Below are 19,952 nucleotides of genomic sequence, written 5' to 3' on the forward strand. Positions count from 1 at the left end.
GTGTCTTGCATTATAAAACCGAAATCCCTTCACATAACCCCTTGATTCTCTGGCAAAGTGGGTCTCAGAAAAAAGGGCAACGTCCATTCTTAATTGAGCCATGGTTTCACTAAATGCGAGTAATTTAGCCGGGGTTAGACCGTTGGCGTTCCATGCAACAAAATTTAAAATATTTTCTTTAGAATTAGAGTGATTCATGCTCGAAAGGAAGTAGAGCCGACAACACGGCCAAGTAAAGCTTGCTCGTATTTTTCTTGGCGTTTACTCATTTCTTCGAGCTGTTTTCTAAGAGAATCAATTGTGAGTAATAGTTGACTTATCAATTCCGTTTGATGGTTATCACCGGATGACGAGGGGCTCGTTGCTTCTGCAAATGTGACATTCGGTTTGATTTTATTATGATTAGATAATTTGGAATTTTTATTATTTTGAGTATTTACGTTTTTCTGATTAGGTTTTTCGGGAAGGGCAGGGAAATTTCCCCTAATACTGGATTTTTGTAGATTTTTACCTTTAAGAGCTTTGAGCCTATCTTTTTGCATCTCTTTGGCAAAGGGGCAGCCGCGATAGCTAGCCGGGTGACCTGTTACCCCACAATTTGCACACTTAGGGTTGATAATGCGCTTCGCCCAAGGACATTCTGAGGATAGATGTTTAGCTGCACACTTTACACAACGTGCTTGCTTACCACAATATGCTTGGGAATGTCCGAAATTTTGACATTTTCGACACTGTGTTATCTTAGTAGTACTAACTTTAATGGGTTCTACTTTTACAACCATAGAACAAATACCAACAATCTTATAGATTTTTTCTACATCATCAGTATAGTCGAAGTCGACCTGATGGACCGGTATTTTTATCAGTTTAGTTTTACTTACATAAGCAGAGTCAGCAATAAAAAGAGGCTCGTTATCTTTATCTACAATTGTTTCTGGGGGGTAGGTTTCGTCTGAGTTTGTCTCATTGACTGCGGAATTTGTTTCCATAGCCGAGACTGAGTTTTGCTCAGGCACTGACTTAGGATCAGCCGTCTGTGGAGCTGGAACCACAGGTGATACTGATTTTTTCAAAGCTTTAAGTTCCGCGTCCGACAGTGGGACGCGTTTCATGAGGCAAGTCGCTTTTTTAGGTTTAAAACCTTTATTTTTTAAGTCGTCAAGAATGTCTTGCTCTTCGATTGAAGGGTGAAGCCCTCTTACAATAACTTTAATATCACGCAGATTTTTATTGCAGTGAGTGTAGTATTGCACTTTATTATTAGTCTCATGTGTTTCTCTGAGAGGTTCTAAAATTATTTTCGCCGTAGCGTCGTCTTTCGGATTTAGTTGCCAGACTTCATTATTAATAATTTTAGTTCTGACATCTTCCTTTTTAACTGATTTTTTTGTAATTATTTCTACAAGATTGACATAATTGTCTACACCTATAACTTTAATGGGAGGGGGGGGGGTAAAATTTTCTTAACACTAGATGCATTTGATACACTATGATTAGGTATATTTACTTTAACTGGAGCGCTCTCACCCGGTTTGGTTTGTTGATTATCGGTATGGCCACTTGACGCTGAAGTGCTCGCTCTCTTACGCTTCCTTCTTTGAGATTGGATCGCTTTCCGTTTGGAGTTAAATTCGGGATCCGAGTTGTAGTCGACCCAGGTGTCGGAAGATTCAGAGTCATCAGCATCGTGATTCGATTCCACGTCGTCTTCCAGAAAGGCAAATTGGTTAGAAACAGGTGTTGTAGATGTACCTGGTTTTGGTGTAACTGGTTTCCCAGTGGCGAGCTGTGTTAATTTAGATTGCCCTGAGGGCTTACGAGAGTTATTTTTAACTAACACTTTCGCAGATTGTAGATGGGCATCTCTAGATCGAGAGCTTGCATTTGCAGAGCTGATCGCATTAATTTGTTCCTGTAATTTCTGTATTTTTTTCGCATTTTCTGCTTCAAGGGAATTGATTCTATTCACCAGTTCATTTTTGTCACTGGACAGCGTTTTGACCATGTTTTGCGCCTTGGTCATAAAACTCTTAACTGATTTATGAATGGTAGGGGCCTGAAGAACAGGATCAATGCTGGTGTTTAAAATTTCATTAATAATTGTTTCTTTATCTTCTACCGACGCCTCCGCTGTCAAGCTTGACTCCGTAGCAATAAGAGAGAGGTTATCATCCGCCCTTGCCGACTGAGAGGGGGGCGGAGACCTCGGGAGAAGAGAACTTCTCCCGAACGGGTTTTGATTTTCCATTTGGCTATTTGGCAACGTATCTAGTTTAGTTCGAGGTACGTAGGTTAGGCCGATGAGCAATCCCCGCTTTAGGCATTTTTCGCACCCGAGAAAAACGTTGTTGACGTAGCTACACTGAACACCGTGTTTACACTCTACAGGCCGGTCTGCCATACGATTGTTTATTGTTTATGATGACACTGGCACTAATATCACTCGGGACCCGGCCGCCAGAACACCGCGATGCGAGCACTTTTCTCGATTCAAGCAGAATCACATGCTGGTGGTTTTCTTTCCGAAAATTTGTTGAAAAATACTGATCCGGCGTGAGCTGAAGCGCGACCGTCTCGCTTCAGAGCACAACAACGAGTGTGAAAAAAATTTGAAAAAAATGTCACTCATAGACAGACGCCTCTCACACACACACACACTCATCCTCACCAACACTCACACACCCACACCCTCACACCAACACACACACATGTCCACATGTGACGTGTCACATGTGTGTGTCTACATGTGACATGTGTGTTGTGTGTGAGTGTGTGTGTGAGGGTGAGGGTGTGTGTGTGTGTGTGTGTGTGTGTGTGTGTGTGTGTGTGTGTGTGTGTGTGAGAGAGAGAGAGAGGTGTGTGATGTGCATTTTGCATAGCTTACTTTATTTTTTAAGGGTTATGCAAACTATCTAAAGGGTAATATTAAAAGGCAGGTTTAGGATTAACAGATTTGACGAATTTTGGTCTGGAAACTCCTCTCTTTTTCTAGTTTTGCAGGCTTTCATGAGTATTTATGTAGAGTCTCCAGCGTTTAAGAGTCAAGGAATCAGGAAATAAAGAAATTGTGGAAATCCTGTTATGATTTCAGGGTCCATGTGATTTTTACCAGACTTTTGTAACTATGCGACTGCTTGCTAATCCTGGTTTTTAGAAGAACTTGCTTTTTTTAGCAGAATTCTACCAATTTCACAAAGCTCTTGCATAGTTTTGCCAACTCGCAGGCATTTGGGTGTGATTGTAGTTTCTAACAATCTCCCAAGTATTTCCAGGTTCTCTCGAACTTTTGAAGGCCCTTGCAGGTGGTAGATTTTCAACTGTTTTTTCCAAATTTTTACAAAAATTCTATGGATACTCAAAAGAAGAGAACAAAGTAGAATTCATTCAAACCAAAGCAGAGCAGAGAGCTTACAAATCCTGCCGCTTTGGAGGCAATAGTCAGTTGCTCCAGTCATAGAATCGTGTTTTGGTGGTTTAGACTTGTAGATGAGCCGAAAATGTTTAAATGTGTTCAATTGCCAAGTTTTTATGTCCTACATTAAGAGAGAAATAGCCCATTTAAAGACATGGTGTATCACAAAATCCTCCATGACAGTGCATTCCATGGTTTCTTCCATTTTTGCTCCATCAATCAGTGATACACATGTTTACACTGGTTGCTTAACGTAAAACCCTGATGAAACGTAGTTGGAAGAAACCACAGCTTGCTCTACTGCTGTGGATGAGGTCTTAGGACATTTTTCTGATAGGCAACGTCTCTGTTGACCATGCCCCTCAAGTAAAAGTAAGGAGACTAACAATGTAGCTGTCGCATGTATCAGAGACTTGCGATTCAGGTACTTTTTCTCATATTATATTTTGTAAGAAACACAATAGTGCCGTTAATTTTCTCTGAAACGAGCTTCCAAGCTCAAAAAAAGCTCCAAAAATTGAGGCTCCAATGGAGGGTATCTCCCATGCTACTCTGTGAGCCCAGTTGTTCTATATCCAATCACTCCATACACAGAAGATAGGGTGTAAATACATTAGCAGGGTTGCCACTTTGTTTGAGGACTGAAAGACGGATCACGATAACCCTGCACGGTGCGCTTGAACTCACTTTAAATGCGACTTGAATGTACATCAAAAATTCAAGTTGGAGGTTGTAGTGGGGTACTCCCTGATGCGTTTTTGGGCAATTTCGAAGTAGGTTGTTGGAACTCCTCGAAAAATAATCGCATTTTTGTGGTTTTTAGGGGTAAAATAGCAAAATTGGCCTTGGGGCGACAAATTAAATCCCCCCCCCACTCATCCTTGCTTTGACCGATCTGAATTTTTAGTATGTTTTTACCTGGTGTAAGATGTGACTTTTCTGAAATTTTCATGCCCATACACAATTTTTTTGCTCCCGCGGCAGCGTTGCCAAGTTGCGGACTCCAAAATATCGAATTTGATGATAAAATGAAGGTTTCGAAGTGTGATTTCCATTCAAAATCAAAAATTCAAAACGTAGGTTGTAGTAGGGTACTGCCTGATGGGTTTCTGGCCAATTTCGAAATAGAGTGTTTGAGATTTTTGAAAAATAATCGCATTTTTGTGGTTTTTTAAGGGTGAAATAGCACACTGGGCATGGGGCGACAAATTAAACCTCTTCTCCCTCATCCTTGCCGTGACCGATCTGAACTTTTAGTATGTATTAACCTAGTATAAGATGTGATTTTTCTGAAATTTTCATGCCCATACAAAATTTTTTGTCCCCGCGGCAGCGTTGCCAAGTTGCAGACTCAAAAATATCGAATTTGATGATAAAGTGAAGGTTTCGAGGTATGATTTCCTCCAAAATATCACGAAAAATGTGCAATCTGAAAGTTTTTGACAAGAAATCGCATGCTTGAACAATTTAAAGTTGCAGCGTTGCCAGCTTCACGATTTAAAATTCGTCAAAATGGCTCGAATCGCGTTGCAACCTCAAGGTCTGGATTTTTATTTCGTTCAGAATTGGTCATTACGGTTCTTCTGTGCTCTATGCATTTAGATACCATGAACTTCATGCCATTACTTACTTGATGGGTGCAGCTAACTCAACAAGAGAGGCCGGCTAAAGAGAAGATTCGGGGAAAAGCGAGCGGTTTGGGTTGACAGAAAGTTCTTAAATCTACTCCATCAAGAGAAAGTAGAATTTGAGAACTTTCTCCCACCCCCCAAACCTTATTCCTGTTGCTGTCAATACTTTGAACATTCTATCTAAAATCTTGCCCCCAAAATTTTCCCCAAAAACATGAAAAATTAAAACACAAGTAAAATGAGTGGAAAAGGACGATTCAAAAAAGTTTGAAAGTCCCCGAATTCGAGCTCCTCTCACAGCGGATTAGATAGTTCAAATCCAGAAAATTACCTTCGACAATTTAAAGAATCAAAATTTTGCAAAAAATCACAATGATTTTGAGTTAAATTGAAATAAATTCCCGCATAACAATAGTAGACTAGACAACATAAAGATGTTTTGTAAATTTTGTGTCATATAAAGAGAACTTTCTGTCAACTGGAACCACTCGTTTTCTACCGACTCGTCGCTTTATCCGGCCTCTCTTGTTGAGTTAGCTGCACCCATCAAGTAAGTAATGGCATGAAGTTCATGGTATCTAAATGCATAGAGCACAGAAGAACCGTAATGACCAATTCTGAACGAAATAAAAATCCAGACCTTGAGGTTGCAACGCGATTCGAGCCATTTTGACGAATTTTAAATCGTGAAGCTGGCAACGCTGCAACTTTAAATTGTTCAAGCATGCGATTTCTTATCAAAAACTTTCAGATTGCACATTTTTCGTGATATTTTGGAGGAAATCATACCTCGAAACCTTCACTTTATCATCAAATTCGATATTTTTGAGTCTGCAACTTGGCAACGCTGCCGCGGGGACAAAAAATTTTGTATGGGCATGAAAATTTCAGAAAAATCACATCTTATACTAGGTTAATACATACTAAAAGTTCAGATCGGTCACGGCAAGGATGAGGGAGAAGAGGTTTAATTTGTCGCCCCATGCCCAGTGTGCTATTTCACCCTTAAAAAACCACAAAAATGCGATTATTTTTCAAAAATCTCAAACACTCTATTTCGAAATTGGCCAGAAACCCATCAGGCAGTACCCTACTACAACCTACGTTTTGAATTTTTGATTTTGAATGGAAATCACACTTCGAAACCTTCATTTTATCATCAAATTCGATATTTTGGAGTCCGCAACTTGGCAACGCTGCCGCGGGAGCAAAAAAATTGTGTATGGGCATGAAAATTTCAGAAAAGTCACATCTTACACCAGGTAAAAACATACTAAAAATTCAGATCGGTCAAAGCAAGGATGAGTGGGGGGGGGATTTAATTTGTCGCCCCAAGGCCAATTTTGCTATTTTACCCCTAAAAACCACAAAAATGCGATTATTTTTCAAAAATCTCAAACACTCTATTTCGAAATTGCCCCAATACCCATCAGGGAGTTCCCCACAACAACCTCCAACTTGAATTTTTGATGTACATTCAAGTCGCATTTAAAGTGAGTTCAAGCGCACCGTGCCTGCTAATCCTCTTGCTCCCTATCTTTCAATGGAGGGTTTGACTAGATACCTACTGTAGAGGTGGACTCTCGATATTGCGTCAGAGATCCCACCCTCTCCATAACAGTCTCAATTCTAAGAGCTTTTTTGAGCTTGAGAGTTTGTCTTTGAGAAAACTGGCGGCGTGTCTCACAAAATTTTATGTTTGAAATTGTACTAAAATTGCAACTTCTTGACGCATGCAAGAGCTCCATTGTCAAAAGGACACAACTGCAGGTTCAATTTAAGATTCACGGTGGCCCTTGACTGGGTCTATTGTACGTAAGAAGTACAGGCAAATTAGTAGACTTTTTTTAGGTGAAAATCACTATGAACACGTCAGATAAGAAATTCTCTTTTTAAAACACAATTAGCGTAATAAAGTGATTGTAGTAAATTTGTGTGTAGTGTGTACACTAAGTTGCAGATAGTGTTACAATTAGTGAAGTGCATGTAATCTATTTTAAAATTTCCTGCATCCTTGAACAATATTTTCTTTAGTGTGTGCACCCAGGTTTGCCCAAAAAGAGATGTAAGGATTTGAACTTAAATTCACCAATAGTCGTGCATCTGTCAATATTTCTCAAATATGATTTTCGTCATGTTGATAAAAAGGATGTCCCACTTTCCATGGGGAATGGCCGCAAGAGATTTTACATCCATACTTTCAGGAATCATAACGGATCATCTGAGGACCTAAATCCGGTGACCTTTCCCGTCTAGCCATCCAAGGTGGGAGGGGGAGGGGGTCAAAGGTCAACGCACAGATCGCAATAACTTTTGAACGAAACAACGGATCAACTTGATCTTGAGCTCAAATAAAAGCTCTTAAGGAGACCTTTCATTTAATGTATATTAAAGTCTGTTTTTGGTAATTTTTCAATGTGAAAAAAATCATTGTTTGATTTTTCAAGCCGAAAAATTCAATTTTTCGAGTTTTTCTACAAAAGAGGTCGCAGGAATCATTACAAAAATCAATGTAAATGAAAGCCCTTGATTAAAGCTTTAAAACGAGCTATAGTTCAACCTGAGGAAACAAATGGTTCAAAAGTTATGACCATTCAAAATTGACATGGCGCGCTATTCTCGAGGCCTGCGGTACCACCACGCGACACTCGCGTACCACCCCTCCCTACCTTTTCCTCTGGTGCCCGCTTCAGCTGATGACGGATACAGAAAGGTCCCAAGCTCCTTCCTTTAAAGAATGACCAATCGTTAGTGCAAAATTACTTTTATTTCTAACGAAAAAAGAGAAATAAAAATAAATTAAATGCAAATAAACGAAGAGACGCTGGCATACATTATTTTTTCGCCCCCCCCCCCCCCCCCCTGCGGGATTAATATTTGATAGCCGAATCAAGCCTTTCATCATTGTGGTATCTGATAATTCCCGTGCAGGTAAATCTTGATGAGAGGGGAATAGAGCGGAGAGAGGTGAGAGAGAGATATTCAGAAGTACATGCGAGTTTCAAGTACTGGTAGGCTAGTTGCGTACTAGAGCCTTTGAATATTATCTACAGCTGTTGAGTGTATTTTGCTGTAAAAGAAGCTTGATTCGGCTATTAAATATTAAATCATGCAGGGGGGGGGGGGGGGCGAAAAAATAATGTATGCCAGCGTCTCATCGTTTATTAGCATTTAATTTTTTTTATTTCTCTCTTTTCGTTAGAAATAAAAGTAATTTTGTACTAACGATTGGCCATTCTCTAGAGGAAGGAGCTTTGGACCTTTCCGTATCTGTCATCAGCTGAAGCAGGCACCAGAGGAAAAGGTAGGGAGGGGTGGTACGCGAGTGTTGCGTGGTGGTACCGCAGGCCTCGAGAATAGCGCGCCATGTCAACTTTGAATGGTCATGACTTTTGAACCATTCGTTTCCTCAGGTTGAACTATAGCTCGTTTTAAAGCTTTAATCAAGGGCTTTCATTTACATTGATTTTTGTAATGATTCCTGCGTCCTCCTTTGTGGAAAAACTCGAAAAATTGAATCTTTCGGCTTGAAAAATCAAACAATGATTTTTTTCACATTGAAAAATTACCAAAAACAGACTTTAATATACATTAAATGAAAGGTCTTGTTAAGAGCTTTCATTTGAGCTCAAGATCAAGTTGATCCGTTGTTTCGTTCAAAAGTTATTGCGATCTGTTCGTTGACCTTTGACCCCCTCCCCCTCCCCCCTTGGAGGACTAGACGGGAAAGGTCACCGGATTTAGGTCCTCAGATGATCCGTTATGATTCCTGAAAGTATGGATGTAAAATCTCTTGCGGTCATTTCCTATGGAAAATGGGATAGCCTCTTTGTTTTTTTTTCATCCCTAAAAAAGGCTTTAAAGGACTGCAACCATGTGTGAAAGATCGAGAAGAGATTGTGAAATTGTTTGTTCATTTAGGCTAGGCTTTCTTAAATCTAATACAAAGGATGAAGGCTCTGCAGACGCAAGAATTCTAAAAATGTTTTTCTTAAACTACTGAAGGAGCTTGAAAGAACAGAATATAGGCATCATTTTTTGGTTTTGCGTTTTAACATTTAAACATCCATATTTATCTACTGCGTGCACAAAACTCATTTTAAGAACTTCTACACTTGTCAGAAGTGGGTTTTTTTTTATGGCGACATCTCTTATAGCCAGTTCACTCTTCAATTTAACTTGATCAATTTTTCCTGTTTTTTTAAAAATGATTTTCAGTTGAAACAAGCCAAGCAGGCCCAGGAAACCTAGAAGTGACTGTAAATGGAGGAAGAGTCCCGACATCAGCTCAAGCTCAAGGATCTCACACTTATGCAATTTCATTTACTCCCCGCCAAGCGATGCTCCATTGTGTGGATTTGCATTTCAATCATGAACCAGTCCCAGGTTTGCTTTTGGCAATACTATTTTCATTTTATCAATCTCCCACGAAGAGACCACAAAGTTACCTATTTTACAGTGATTATTTTTATATGTTTTGGAGCGCTACTCGTTGATCACTTTAAGTCGACTATACGACCATGTAAGGGAAGTTTGGCAGTATGAAACACATTTGTAGAGGTATATTCTACATAACTAACCACAGTATACTGTAAATTTCTTTGTTTAGTGATTTTCAGAAGAGGTCGAAAGTGATGCCAAAATACGAGGGTTGAGTTTTAAGTAAGTTTATCCATTTAATATTCCTAAAACTATGTTAGAAAGAAAACTAGACCAGTTACAAAAGGAGCATATCCTCAGTTTTCTTACAAGCTATAGTTTTTAAAATTTGATGCTTTTTGTGCAAAGTAATGACAGATTTTCCACACCCACCTCTACCGCGCTGTAGGCTTAAAGAGAAAACGTACAAGCAAGTCCGTGAAGAAGTGAAATTAATTTATTACTACAAAAATTAGGAAACTGATTGAAGACTTTTCACCTTACTTCTCGATGTAATCACTTGCCCAATCTTGGCATTTTTGAAAATGGTGCAGTGACTTCTTCAATCCGGTCTCATAAAAGTTCTTCCGCAGCCAGTTGTTGATAGAAAACAGAAACTTCTTCATCCAGGTGATTTTCATCTTTTCCGGAGTTAAAACAGTATCTTGTGGTATTCTTTTCGTACAAAAGTTGTGAACATTCTGTACCAAAAGAATAAATTGATTTTACTCCTTCACAAACTTACGAGGTCTGTTAGATTAGAAACCGGATTTTGGTCATAACTAGCCCACAATGTGTCCAAATTACGTTTTCTTGAGCTTTTCTGATAGCTGAAAATATATTTAAGAACGCCACGTTCACAAATTTGAAAAATCCTAATTAGCTTCGTTGGTATGTGGCTTGAAGTAAGGCAACCTCAAGGGTGTTTTGCGATTTTTATGTTTGACCGAATTTTGTCTCTCTTTTTTCGGTCTTGCAATACATTTTTCAACCCACAAGGACGATTGGAGTTTCGTCACCATATCTTAGCCGTACACTAAAGTATTGTCACCGATAATTATCCTATCCAAAAATTTAGGATCATTGTTAGAACATTCAAGCAGCTAAAGGGAAATTGACATTTGGTTGGATTTTCGTTCAACGGACAACAATCAAGGGGCAAGTGTACCTGAAACTCGATGCGTGTCTACATATTCTATCAAAATTGTATGTACAGAGCCTTCAGAAATATTAATCTGTTCAACAAGCTCAAAACGACCATTTTCGAGCACTTTTGCCTGCACTTCTTCCACGTGACAAATGTCAGTTGCCGTTGAGGCTCGATTTCCATGCTCCTTATCTTTAACGAACTCCTGACCAGTTTTGAATCGTTTAACCCATTCAAAACAGTGGGAACATCTCATACAATGATCATGGTAAACTTTACTTAGCATATACTAAAAGATTCGGTACAGGTATACCGAGTTTAAAATAAAATTTAATGTTGAATCTTTGCTCTATCAGTGATCGTCTGATGAAAATCGCAAAACGCATTTGACTTACTCGTATTCAAGATGACACAGAATAAACACTGATCAAAATAAACAAAATCTATGAACGTAGCGTTCTTAAGTATATTTTCAGCTATCAGAAAAGCTCAAGAAAACCTAATTCGGACGCATTGTGGGCTAGTTATGACCAAAATCCGGTTTCGAATCTAACAGACCTCGTACTCTTACGTTTTCTCTTAAACCCTATAGAGCGGTAAAAGAGGGTACGTTTAGACATGAGGTAGGAGTGAAAAATGGGTCATTCCTTTACACAACGTGCATCAAATTTCAAAAACTATAGCTTGTTAGAAAGCTGAGGATATGCTCGTTTTAAAACTGGTCTGGATTTCTTTCTGACACCAATAGTTTTGGAAATATTAAATGGGTACACTTACTTAAAAATCAACCCTCGTACATTTTTTTTCCAAATTCAGGGGCCCATTTCTTTTTGCGCTCAACCTCCCTCAAGCATTAAAAGTTGAGATTTCGTAGTTCAAGGGGTGTATTTTTATGGTCCAGAGGTGGCAGACTGTGTAATGGTGTGGAAATTGAATTTTCGACCTTAAAGATAGACTTTTCGAGGGATTTTCACCTACCTAATGTGAATAATGTTGATGCTAACGACTGAACTGCTATTTTTCCCACAGCTCTGGCCCATTTTGTAATAGATTGGGTGATATGTGGTCAAGTTGCCGGTTTCTCTGGCTCCCATGCTCCCCAAAAGGGGGTAAAACAAAGTATTTGAAAGCTGGGAGGAAGGCCACATTAAAGTCATGCAGAAGTGTTTAATCCGTTACCTAACAATCTCTTCCCGCTTAACCCTTGAGTTGTTTTGTTACAAGTTGTGCATTGATGTGCGCTGTTTTATTTTGAAGAGAGACATTCATAAGGGTAGTGGGTGCCCTTACTGTGAGAAGTGAACCATGGTTGAAGGAGAAACTTATCTAAATGAATCATTTTTTCAGGTGTTTTTTGTCCTCCAAACAATTCTTAATGTGATAAAAATTATTTTTCACAGTTAGTTATCTTCAAATCATCATATGAGGACTTATATGTGACAATTGCGGATGTCGAGTTTTCACATAGTGAGATAATTGCGTTTGAAGTTTTCAAAGCTTTGCACTTTTCCGCCTGTAGAACCGAGAGGATTCTTATAAAGATTTTCATGAAGAGCAACTCTTCCTGTAAAAAACATACGTTTTACAATCTATGTAAGTGAAAAATTGAAGAAGTAACAGCGATTTGAAAAAAATGTGACGTCCGCTATTTTTACTGAAAAGTGAAAACATTTCTTTATGCATGAAACAAAGTCTTCAGGAAGGGTAAGGCTGGTGAAACGATTGAATTGAACCAAAAGTGGTCAATGCTGAGTCATATACCTAATAAAATTGAACAAGAATCTAAACCGTTCGTAACTTCTACAAAAAAAAAGGAAAAATTATAAAATCAGTTAAAAATTCAACAATTCCTGCAAGACAATCCCGATACGTGTTATTTGAGTGTCAGCTTCAGCCCATGGCCGGTGCGCAAGCAGTAACAGGCATTCTTAAGGGCTTCATAATTCGAAAAAAGCGTTTGCCTTAAGAATGGCGGATGTCAGCAACCGCTTCTGTTACATATAAGTCCTCATACGAAGGTCCCGGCATCCTCATATGAGCATTACTTTTGAATCAAAACTGTCAAAACTCAATTATCTAGAATGATTCATATTAATTGATTTGAGGAAAGAACAATTACTCTTTTTTGTGTGAGATTCGTTGTTTCGTCACAAATTTTGAAGTGACACACGCTGTTTTTATTTATAAACCATAAATGAGGTTCGCAGAGTGTCCTCATTTTGAAGACTAGAATAGGTGAAGGAGAAACTCTCCTGAATGCACCACTTTACTTTATTACTTTGCATCCTTTAAAAGGCTCTTTTTTAAGGAACTTTATCTTTGAACCTTCCTCAAATCGTCACACGGTGTGTTTGGTGTGTAAATTGTGCATATTATCACTTAAAAGGAAGGACTGATTGTTAAATATTCTTAAAACTCAGCGATATTTGGTGATGAATAGTTTTGGCCAGCTTTTCCGGTCAAATACCACAGTGTGCGCCAGTCCCTTGACGATAACTCTTAGAGAAGCCAGTCCGCCCCTGGTAGTATTGTGGGTCAAGGCAGTTCCCTGTCAGCACTGAAATCTGGGTTTAATTCCTGGTTTGGTCCCCCAAGAGTACGTTCAAATAGTGAAAGTAAATTCGAACTACACTGATCAGTTTTTATACTGTAAGGGCCTTGAGCAGGGGGAGCTTTAATCATTTCCACACGGTAGCTTGAATAAAAATGAATATTTTGAGCTGAAATTTTAGTGGTAAAATAGAGATCTACCAAGAATGATTTAAAATTGACTCTCAGCAAAATCAGTGAAAGAGTTTTGGAATGGCTTTCATTTATAATGGGATAGGCAAAAGGAACGCTCAATATGCCCTAACTTTTTCTATTTTTGAGTCAACATATGTTCCGGTTTGGACTGTTGTTTTAATCATCAACGAGGAAAAAATTTGGGATTTTAAGAAGAAAAATTTAGTTTCGACCCTGTAACCCTTCAAGAGGGGCCAGAGAGAGAGAGAGCGAGAGAGAGAGAGAGAGAGAGAGAGAGAGAGGGGGAGAGAGAGAGAGAGAGAGAGAGGCATTGTAACACACAAATCTAGCGTTTCTTTTGCCAATTCCAACAGTTTCTTTCATGAGTGCAAGGGAGAGAGTGTCCTGAAACTATTTTTCACTCATACAACCATCCTTTATTAAGTTCTGATGCAACCTTTATCACGAAAAATTGTGAAACTACACCAAAAAAAATCAGTGCAATCTCATATCTTTCATTTTCCAGCATGAAAATATTTCCCTCTTCAAAAAAAAAAAGAAGATGCACCCATAATGCAATCATGAAATTTCTTAATTCAAGACTATCTTTGAAATATCTATTTTGAATGCAGGAATCCAAAAAATTGCCTTCCCCACTCGCTGACACCCCCTTAAATGAACTGATTTTTGTTGATAGCTTTTTTATTCATTCAAATTCTCAATGTTTTCAATATTTACTGATTGTCAAATCAAAGTTGAAAGGGAAAAATTTCTTATAACTCAAAATCTCTCATCATGTTTTTGAAGCTCTGACTCTGTTTTTTGAAAGGCATCGTCTCCTTTTACCATTTTTTTTGTACTATATCAATTTTATTCAGCTTGGTTTATTGAATGTAAAGTAATGTAGTTGAATGTTGTATGTTTTAGAGCCACAGAATGAAGTGTGTAAATTGAAGGTAATTTATCAGCTTTCTTTGATTTTTAGGAAGTCCTTTCTTATGCAACGTGATTGAAGCAGCCAAAATCATCATGCTAGGCGAAGACAAAGTGAGTGTCGATAAACCAACTGTATTTGCTGTAGAATGTGAACAGTCTGCTGGTATCCCTCAAATTCAAGTTTTAAGTCCATCGAGAGTTGCATTACCAGTCAGTATTTCACCTGCCGAGTCTGCTGGCAGGTTTAACGTCAGTTTTACTTGTAACCAAGTTGGTAAGCAGCTCATCAGAATTTTTTCCCCCCCATGCGAGTATAAAAATAATTAGAGTTGAGGTATGACTGAGTTTTATCGTAATTTATCTCTCTCTCTCTACCTCTCTCTCTTTCTCTCTCTCCTTTTTGTGAAAGGATTCTAAAAGGAGGTGTTGAATTACGGCAAATGTAATGTATGCAACGGAAACTAAAATAGATAGTGAAAATAAAGTTCAGTCTTACACACTATTGTTCGTTTCTTGTGTATATTTTGTTTTTTCTTTCAATTGTAATTTTTCAACAAATACCAATCGTGGTCAACTGCTATTATATCTTCCTTTTCTCTTTTCCTCAAGCCATCAGGTGGAGCCATCTACATCCTAAAGTTGATTTTGAGGGGGGAAAAATTGCTATCTTATTATATTAATTGTAAATATCCTGAGATTTTATAAAGATTTTGCAGCCTGCGATTTTGTTGCAATTAACTTGCAATTTTTCTGCCGAAAAATACTACTCGGGAGGGTTAAGATGGTTCCTCGGAGACCTTGCGCAAGGTTTGCAGGGTATGCATTGATATTTTGATTCGTTTATTTTTTGGAAAAACGAAACTTCAGTCCAAAGATACGTTTAGATACATCGCTTCTACAGCGCACTCTGGCGCCCTGCAATACAAATGCTTTGTGTGCCTATCTTCCCAAACGTTGCTAGGCAACTGAAAACACAACATCTCTCCTGCTTTCATCCCTTTGTGGGATGCCCCCAAGAAGATTACTAAAAGATAACAGTCCGAAAATTACTTCCAAACAATTAAGGATTATGAAATAATCGGAAACCTTAAAATGAACATCATGCATTGCCCTATTCCTGAGAAACCACTGTAATACTATTCTATGGCAGGGGGGCAAAGTTGCAATTTTTTCAATACTTTAAAAATCGATATCTCGCGAACGGTTTGAGTGTAAGTGTTGCGGTTTGCGCTAAAAAACGTTCAAAAATATTCTCTACAAGAATATTAATGCTGTTTGCACTGCTGCGTAATTTATGGTACTCATAAATCGATTTTTTCGATCTTGAAGGTTCTACTTTTTTTCGTTTTTCGTCTCTCTTCTCCAGGCGATCGTTGCTACGTGAATAAAAACCTGTTGAGGCGATTTTCCATGAAATTCTGCATCTACCACACTTTGTTTGACTTTGGGGAAACGATTCGTTCTTGAGTTAAAGCGATTTTTCTGCGCGTTCCCGGTTACGCGCGGGCGGTATATCGGCGGCGCTCCATCCCGCGCGGGCTAGGCAGAGGTTGTTTCACCGCTAGGGCCTTATATTCATGCTGTAGGCTGCAATTATCGATATTTTCTCCTCTCCCCGCCCTTCCCCTCCAATAAATATTTTTTTATACTTCGTTATACAGGGTGTCCCAGACCACCCTTGGGGGGTAAAGAGGGGGTCACGATCCCAAAAGTTGGGAGACATTGTGCCTCCCCCTTTAACCCCCAAGGGAGGCTATGGGGGCTTCAGGACCATGAAAATCGGATTCCTTGGGGTCGATTACCTATCTATTTACCTATCTTTTTCCGGAGAATCCACGTCAATTTTTGACCAAAGGGACATTATGGAGGGGGCCGCTGTCTCCGCCTTTAAAAGATCATTTTTGGGCGTTAAGTGGTCCGATTTTGGATTCTTAGGGGTCAATTTCACGTTACATTTTTCGTTCTTTCAATTTTAATGCAATCAAATCGCAATTTTATCGCGGACCCCGACTTTTGGGGTCGTGACCCCCTCTTTACCCCCCAAGGGGGCTATGGGGGCTTCCCGGACCATGAAATTCGGATTCCTTGGGGTCAATTCCCTATTCAACCCCGCGGTCCCCCACTTCGTACTACTTAAACCAACCGAGAAAAAGACCTGGTACAGGTGGTCTGGGACACCCTGTATAACGAAGTATAAAAAAATATTTATTGGAGGGGAAGGGTGGGGAGAGGAGGAAATATTGATAATTGCAGCCTACAGCATGAATATAAGGCCCTAGCGGTGAAACAACCTCTGCCTAGCCCGCGCGGAATGGAGCGCCGCCGATATACCGCCCGCGCATAACCGGGAACGCGCAGAAAAATCGCTTTAACTCAAGAACGAATCGTTTCCCCAAAGTCAAACAAAGTGTGGTAGATGCAGAATTTCATGGAAAATCGCCTCAACAGGTTTTTATTCACGTAGCAACGATCGCCTGAAGAAGAGAGACGAAAAACGAAAAAAAAATTTGAAGGTATTGGGAACACTCTACAGGGCCGAGTAAAATCCAGAATTTCAAACTCGTTTTTTTTTTCGAAGTATTAAAAACTGCACTTACCTATGCGCCTTGTCTTCCAAGCCCCTCACTAAGGAGGTTGAGTATTTTTTAAGTCATATCAACTAAGGGCCTTTTCTTACAGAAAGTCTCATGATAAATCTATTTGATCATTCGATAATAATCTGTTACTAACAACACTTTTTTCTGTTCATAATCAGGGGACCATAGTGTTGAAGTAAAATTGAATGGAAGTGTTGTGGAAGGAAGTCCCTTTTTAGTTAAGGCGTATGATGCTTCAAAAGTAAGGGTAACTGACATTAACTCTGGTACTGTTGGAAAACCTGTGTACTTCAATAGTAAGTTTGTATTCGCTATTATTTTTAACCCAATTTAATTTTTTCCCCCTACTTGGATCAGCTATTTTAATTTTTCAAACTTTGTAACACTATCCTGTAAACACCATCGTAAACACTACTCCTACCAGTAAAACTACTTTTTCAAACACTAGTCAATCAAACTACTCAAACTACTACTTCAAAACTACTTTTCTGAAACACTTAAAAAACTGTTAAAATGCTTCACTGGAGTTGGCCTCGGCGGCACGTCAGCAGCTGCCGTGATAACAAAGAAAGGATTAAGTGCATTTTTGTATGAGCCGTAGTTGGCATATGCTTTTATGTGTCTCGATGTTCATCTCAGCATGCATTCGCTATCACGGCATTTAAGTTGAGTTCATATTTGTTTTTATACAGTAAATCAATCAATCATTCAAAATGTAGTTCCTACTTTGGCTTCTATAGCCGTAATGGGTCCTCTAGAGCAATTTTCCACCTTGTACAATGGTTATTATTTTTTTTTTTTTATTCTTAAAATTTGAAGTGGGATAATGGCGGCCTCTCAAGAGCCACCTTATGTTCACCCACTGTTGATCAAACACGGACGTATATCAAAGACGCTCATTAGCTACAAAGTTGCGGCAGGATTTAAGTCTCTAATTTGAGTTGTCCGAGAGTAGAAAAGCTAATTTGAGCTTTCTGTTAAATAAAATAATACGGTTTTGCCAGGAAAATGTTCTCAAGGGTTTCCCCTGAAAAGTCGATCCGGTTTTTCGGTGAATGACCATCAGGGATTATGAGTGTAACGGTTCAAACAGGAAAAAACGGATTCGACAAAAAACAATTTGGGCCGCTCATTGAATAGCATTGGTCAATCAGTGTGCTGTACTATGGTACATCCGAGTGATTTCAAAAAGCGAGCCCTGAAAATCGATCGAACAGGAGCCGATATGGCATTTTAGGCCACGGCCGCCATCTTGAATTTTAAAATTTTGAAAATTCGACCGAAAATTCGAGTTTCCCGTCGAAAAATACCATCTGATACCGAGTTTCATGAATATCGATCGAACAGGAGCCGACTTGGCATTTTAGGCCACGGCCACCATCTTGGGTTTTGAAATTTTGGAAGTCCGACCAAAATTCGAGTTTCCCGTCAAAAAGTACCCCCGATTAGCAATTTTCACTCAATCCGTCGAAAAATACCCCCTAAAACCTGAAAATTCGTCTATAATACCGTGACCACGGTGCGTTTTAAACAATTTTAATGCGGTCAACATACCACCCGCGATTTTTTTGCGGAAATGTCAACTAGAAGGCCTACTGATTGAGGAACTACAAACCGCGAAATCTGTGATGGGGCCGTTTTTGAGAAAATGCGATTTTTCGCTTTTTTGGCGGGAATTTCGGGTCAAGGCGCTGAAAAAGTCAAGTTAGGCTGTTTTTGTAGTTCGTAAATGCATATCCTATACATTTTGAGTCAATCAAGTGCCAGTAGATAGCTATTCGTGCATATTGCCCAAAATTCATGTCCTTAAATCCACGACTTTTGGGTTTTTGGGGGGTTAGTCAAGGAGAAATCCGAAAAAAAGAGGTTTAACCCGGAACAAATTGCTTAACAAACTTTTCCTACGTAAACTTCTTCAGTAGGTCCTATTGAACAACATACCAAAAGTTTACCACGGTTCGCTCCCGGAACACCCCCCCAAATTGCCTAAATTTCAAAATGGCGGCCATAATAAGGCCTCTGGGAGTTCGATTTTTTAAAAAATACGCATACAGTGTCATGTGAGGTGTCAATTCCTATGTAATTTAGGTCGTAGATTTCAAATATGAAGTAAAAAAACTCCCTTGATCAAAAGGGGGTACCCCAAATCCAAGATGGCAGCCAATTTTGAAAGTCAAGAGGGTGGATTTTTAAAAAGTTCGCGTGACAAGGCAAGTGAGGTATCATTTCTTACGTAATTTTGGTCGTAGATTTCATTTATGAGGTCATAAAAGCCCTCAAGTCAAAGGGATTGCTCCAAATGCAAAGATGGCGGCCAGCTTCTAAAGGCAGGAGGGTGAATTTTTGAAATGTTTATGTGACATCCCTAGTAAAATAGAATCAACCTGACGTTTCATAAACTACCCTGAGTCAGACTAATTCAGGCTGATATCAATTTGACTCAGGGTAGTTTATGAAACATACCCTGACGTCAGGTTGATTCTATTTTACTAGGGATTTCACGTAAACATTTCAAAAATTCACCCTCCTGCCTTTAGAAGCTGGCCGCCATCTTTGCATTTGGAGCAATCCCTTTGACTTGAGGGCTTTTATGACCTCATAAATGAAATCTACGACCAAAATTACGTAAGAAATGATACCTCACTTGCCTTGTCACGCGAACTTTTTAAAAATCCACCCTCTTGACTTTCAAAATTGGCTGCTATCTTGGATTTGGGGTACCCCCTTTTGATCAAGGGAGTTTTTTTACTTCATATTTGAAATCTACGACCTAAATTACATAGGAATTGACACCTCACATGACACTGTATGCGTATTTTTTAAAAAATCGAACTCCCAGAGGCCTTATTATGGCCGCCATTTTGAAATTTAGGCAATTTGGGGGGGTGTTCCGGGAGCGAACCGTGGTAAACTTTTGGTATGTTGTTCAATAGGACCTACTGAAGAAGTTTACGTAGGAAAAGTTTGTTAAGCAATTTGTTCCGGGTTAAACCTCTTTTTTTCGGATTTCTCCTTGACTAACCCCCCAAAAACCCAAAAGTCGTGGATTTAAGGACATGAATTTTGGGCAATATGCACGAATAGCT

The 19,952-nt window shown here is 39.2% G+C and overlaps 2 protein-coding genes across 5 annotated transcripts in view; both read left to right on the forward strand.

Annotated features, from left to right (window-relative positions):
- jbug (filamin-type immunoglobulin domains fbug) overlaps positions 1-19,952 on the forward strand; it is a 272,164-nt gene that overhangs the window by 170,755 nt on the left and 81,457 nt on the right. For all 4 annotated transcript variants that reach the window (XM_072300607.1, XM_072300594.1, XM_072300598.1 and 1 more), the window contains 3 exons: positions 9,262-9,429; positions 14,319-14,543; positions 17,025-17,162. In XM_072300607.1, the coding sequence (XP_072156708.1) occupies positions 9,262-9,429; positions 14,319-14,543; positions 17,025-17,162 (531 nt within the window). The remainder of the gene's footprint in view (positions 1-9,261; positions 9,430-14,318; positions 14,544-17,024; positions 17,163-19,952) is intronic.
- Positions 1-19,952, forward strand: part of LOC109042783 (GTP-binding protein Di-Ras2) — a 504,879-nt gene that overhangs the window by 136,116 nt on the left and 348,811 nt on the right. The gene's annotated exons all lie outside the window — the stretch shown is intronic.

This window comes from Bemisia tabaci, chromosome 1 (genome assembly GCF_918797505.1).
Source record: "Bemisia tabaci chromosome 1, PGI_BMITA_v3".
NCBI lineage: Eukaryota > Metazoa > Arthropoda > Insecta > Hemiptera > Aleyrodidae > Bemisia > Bemisia tabaci.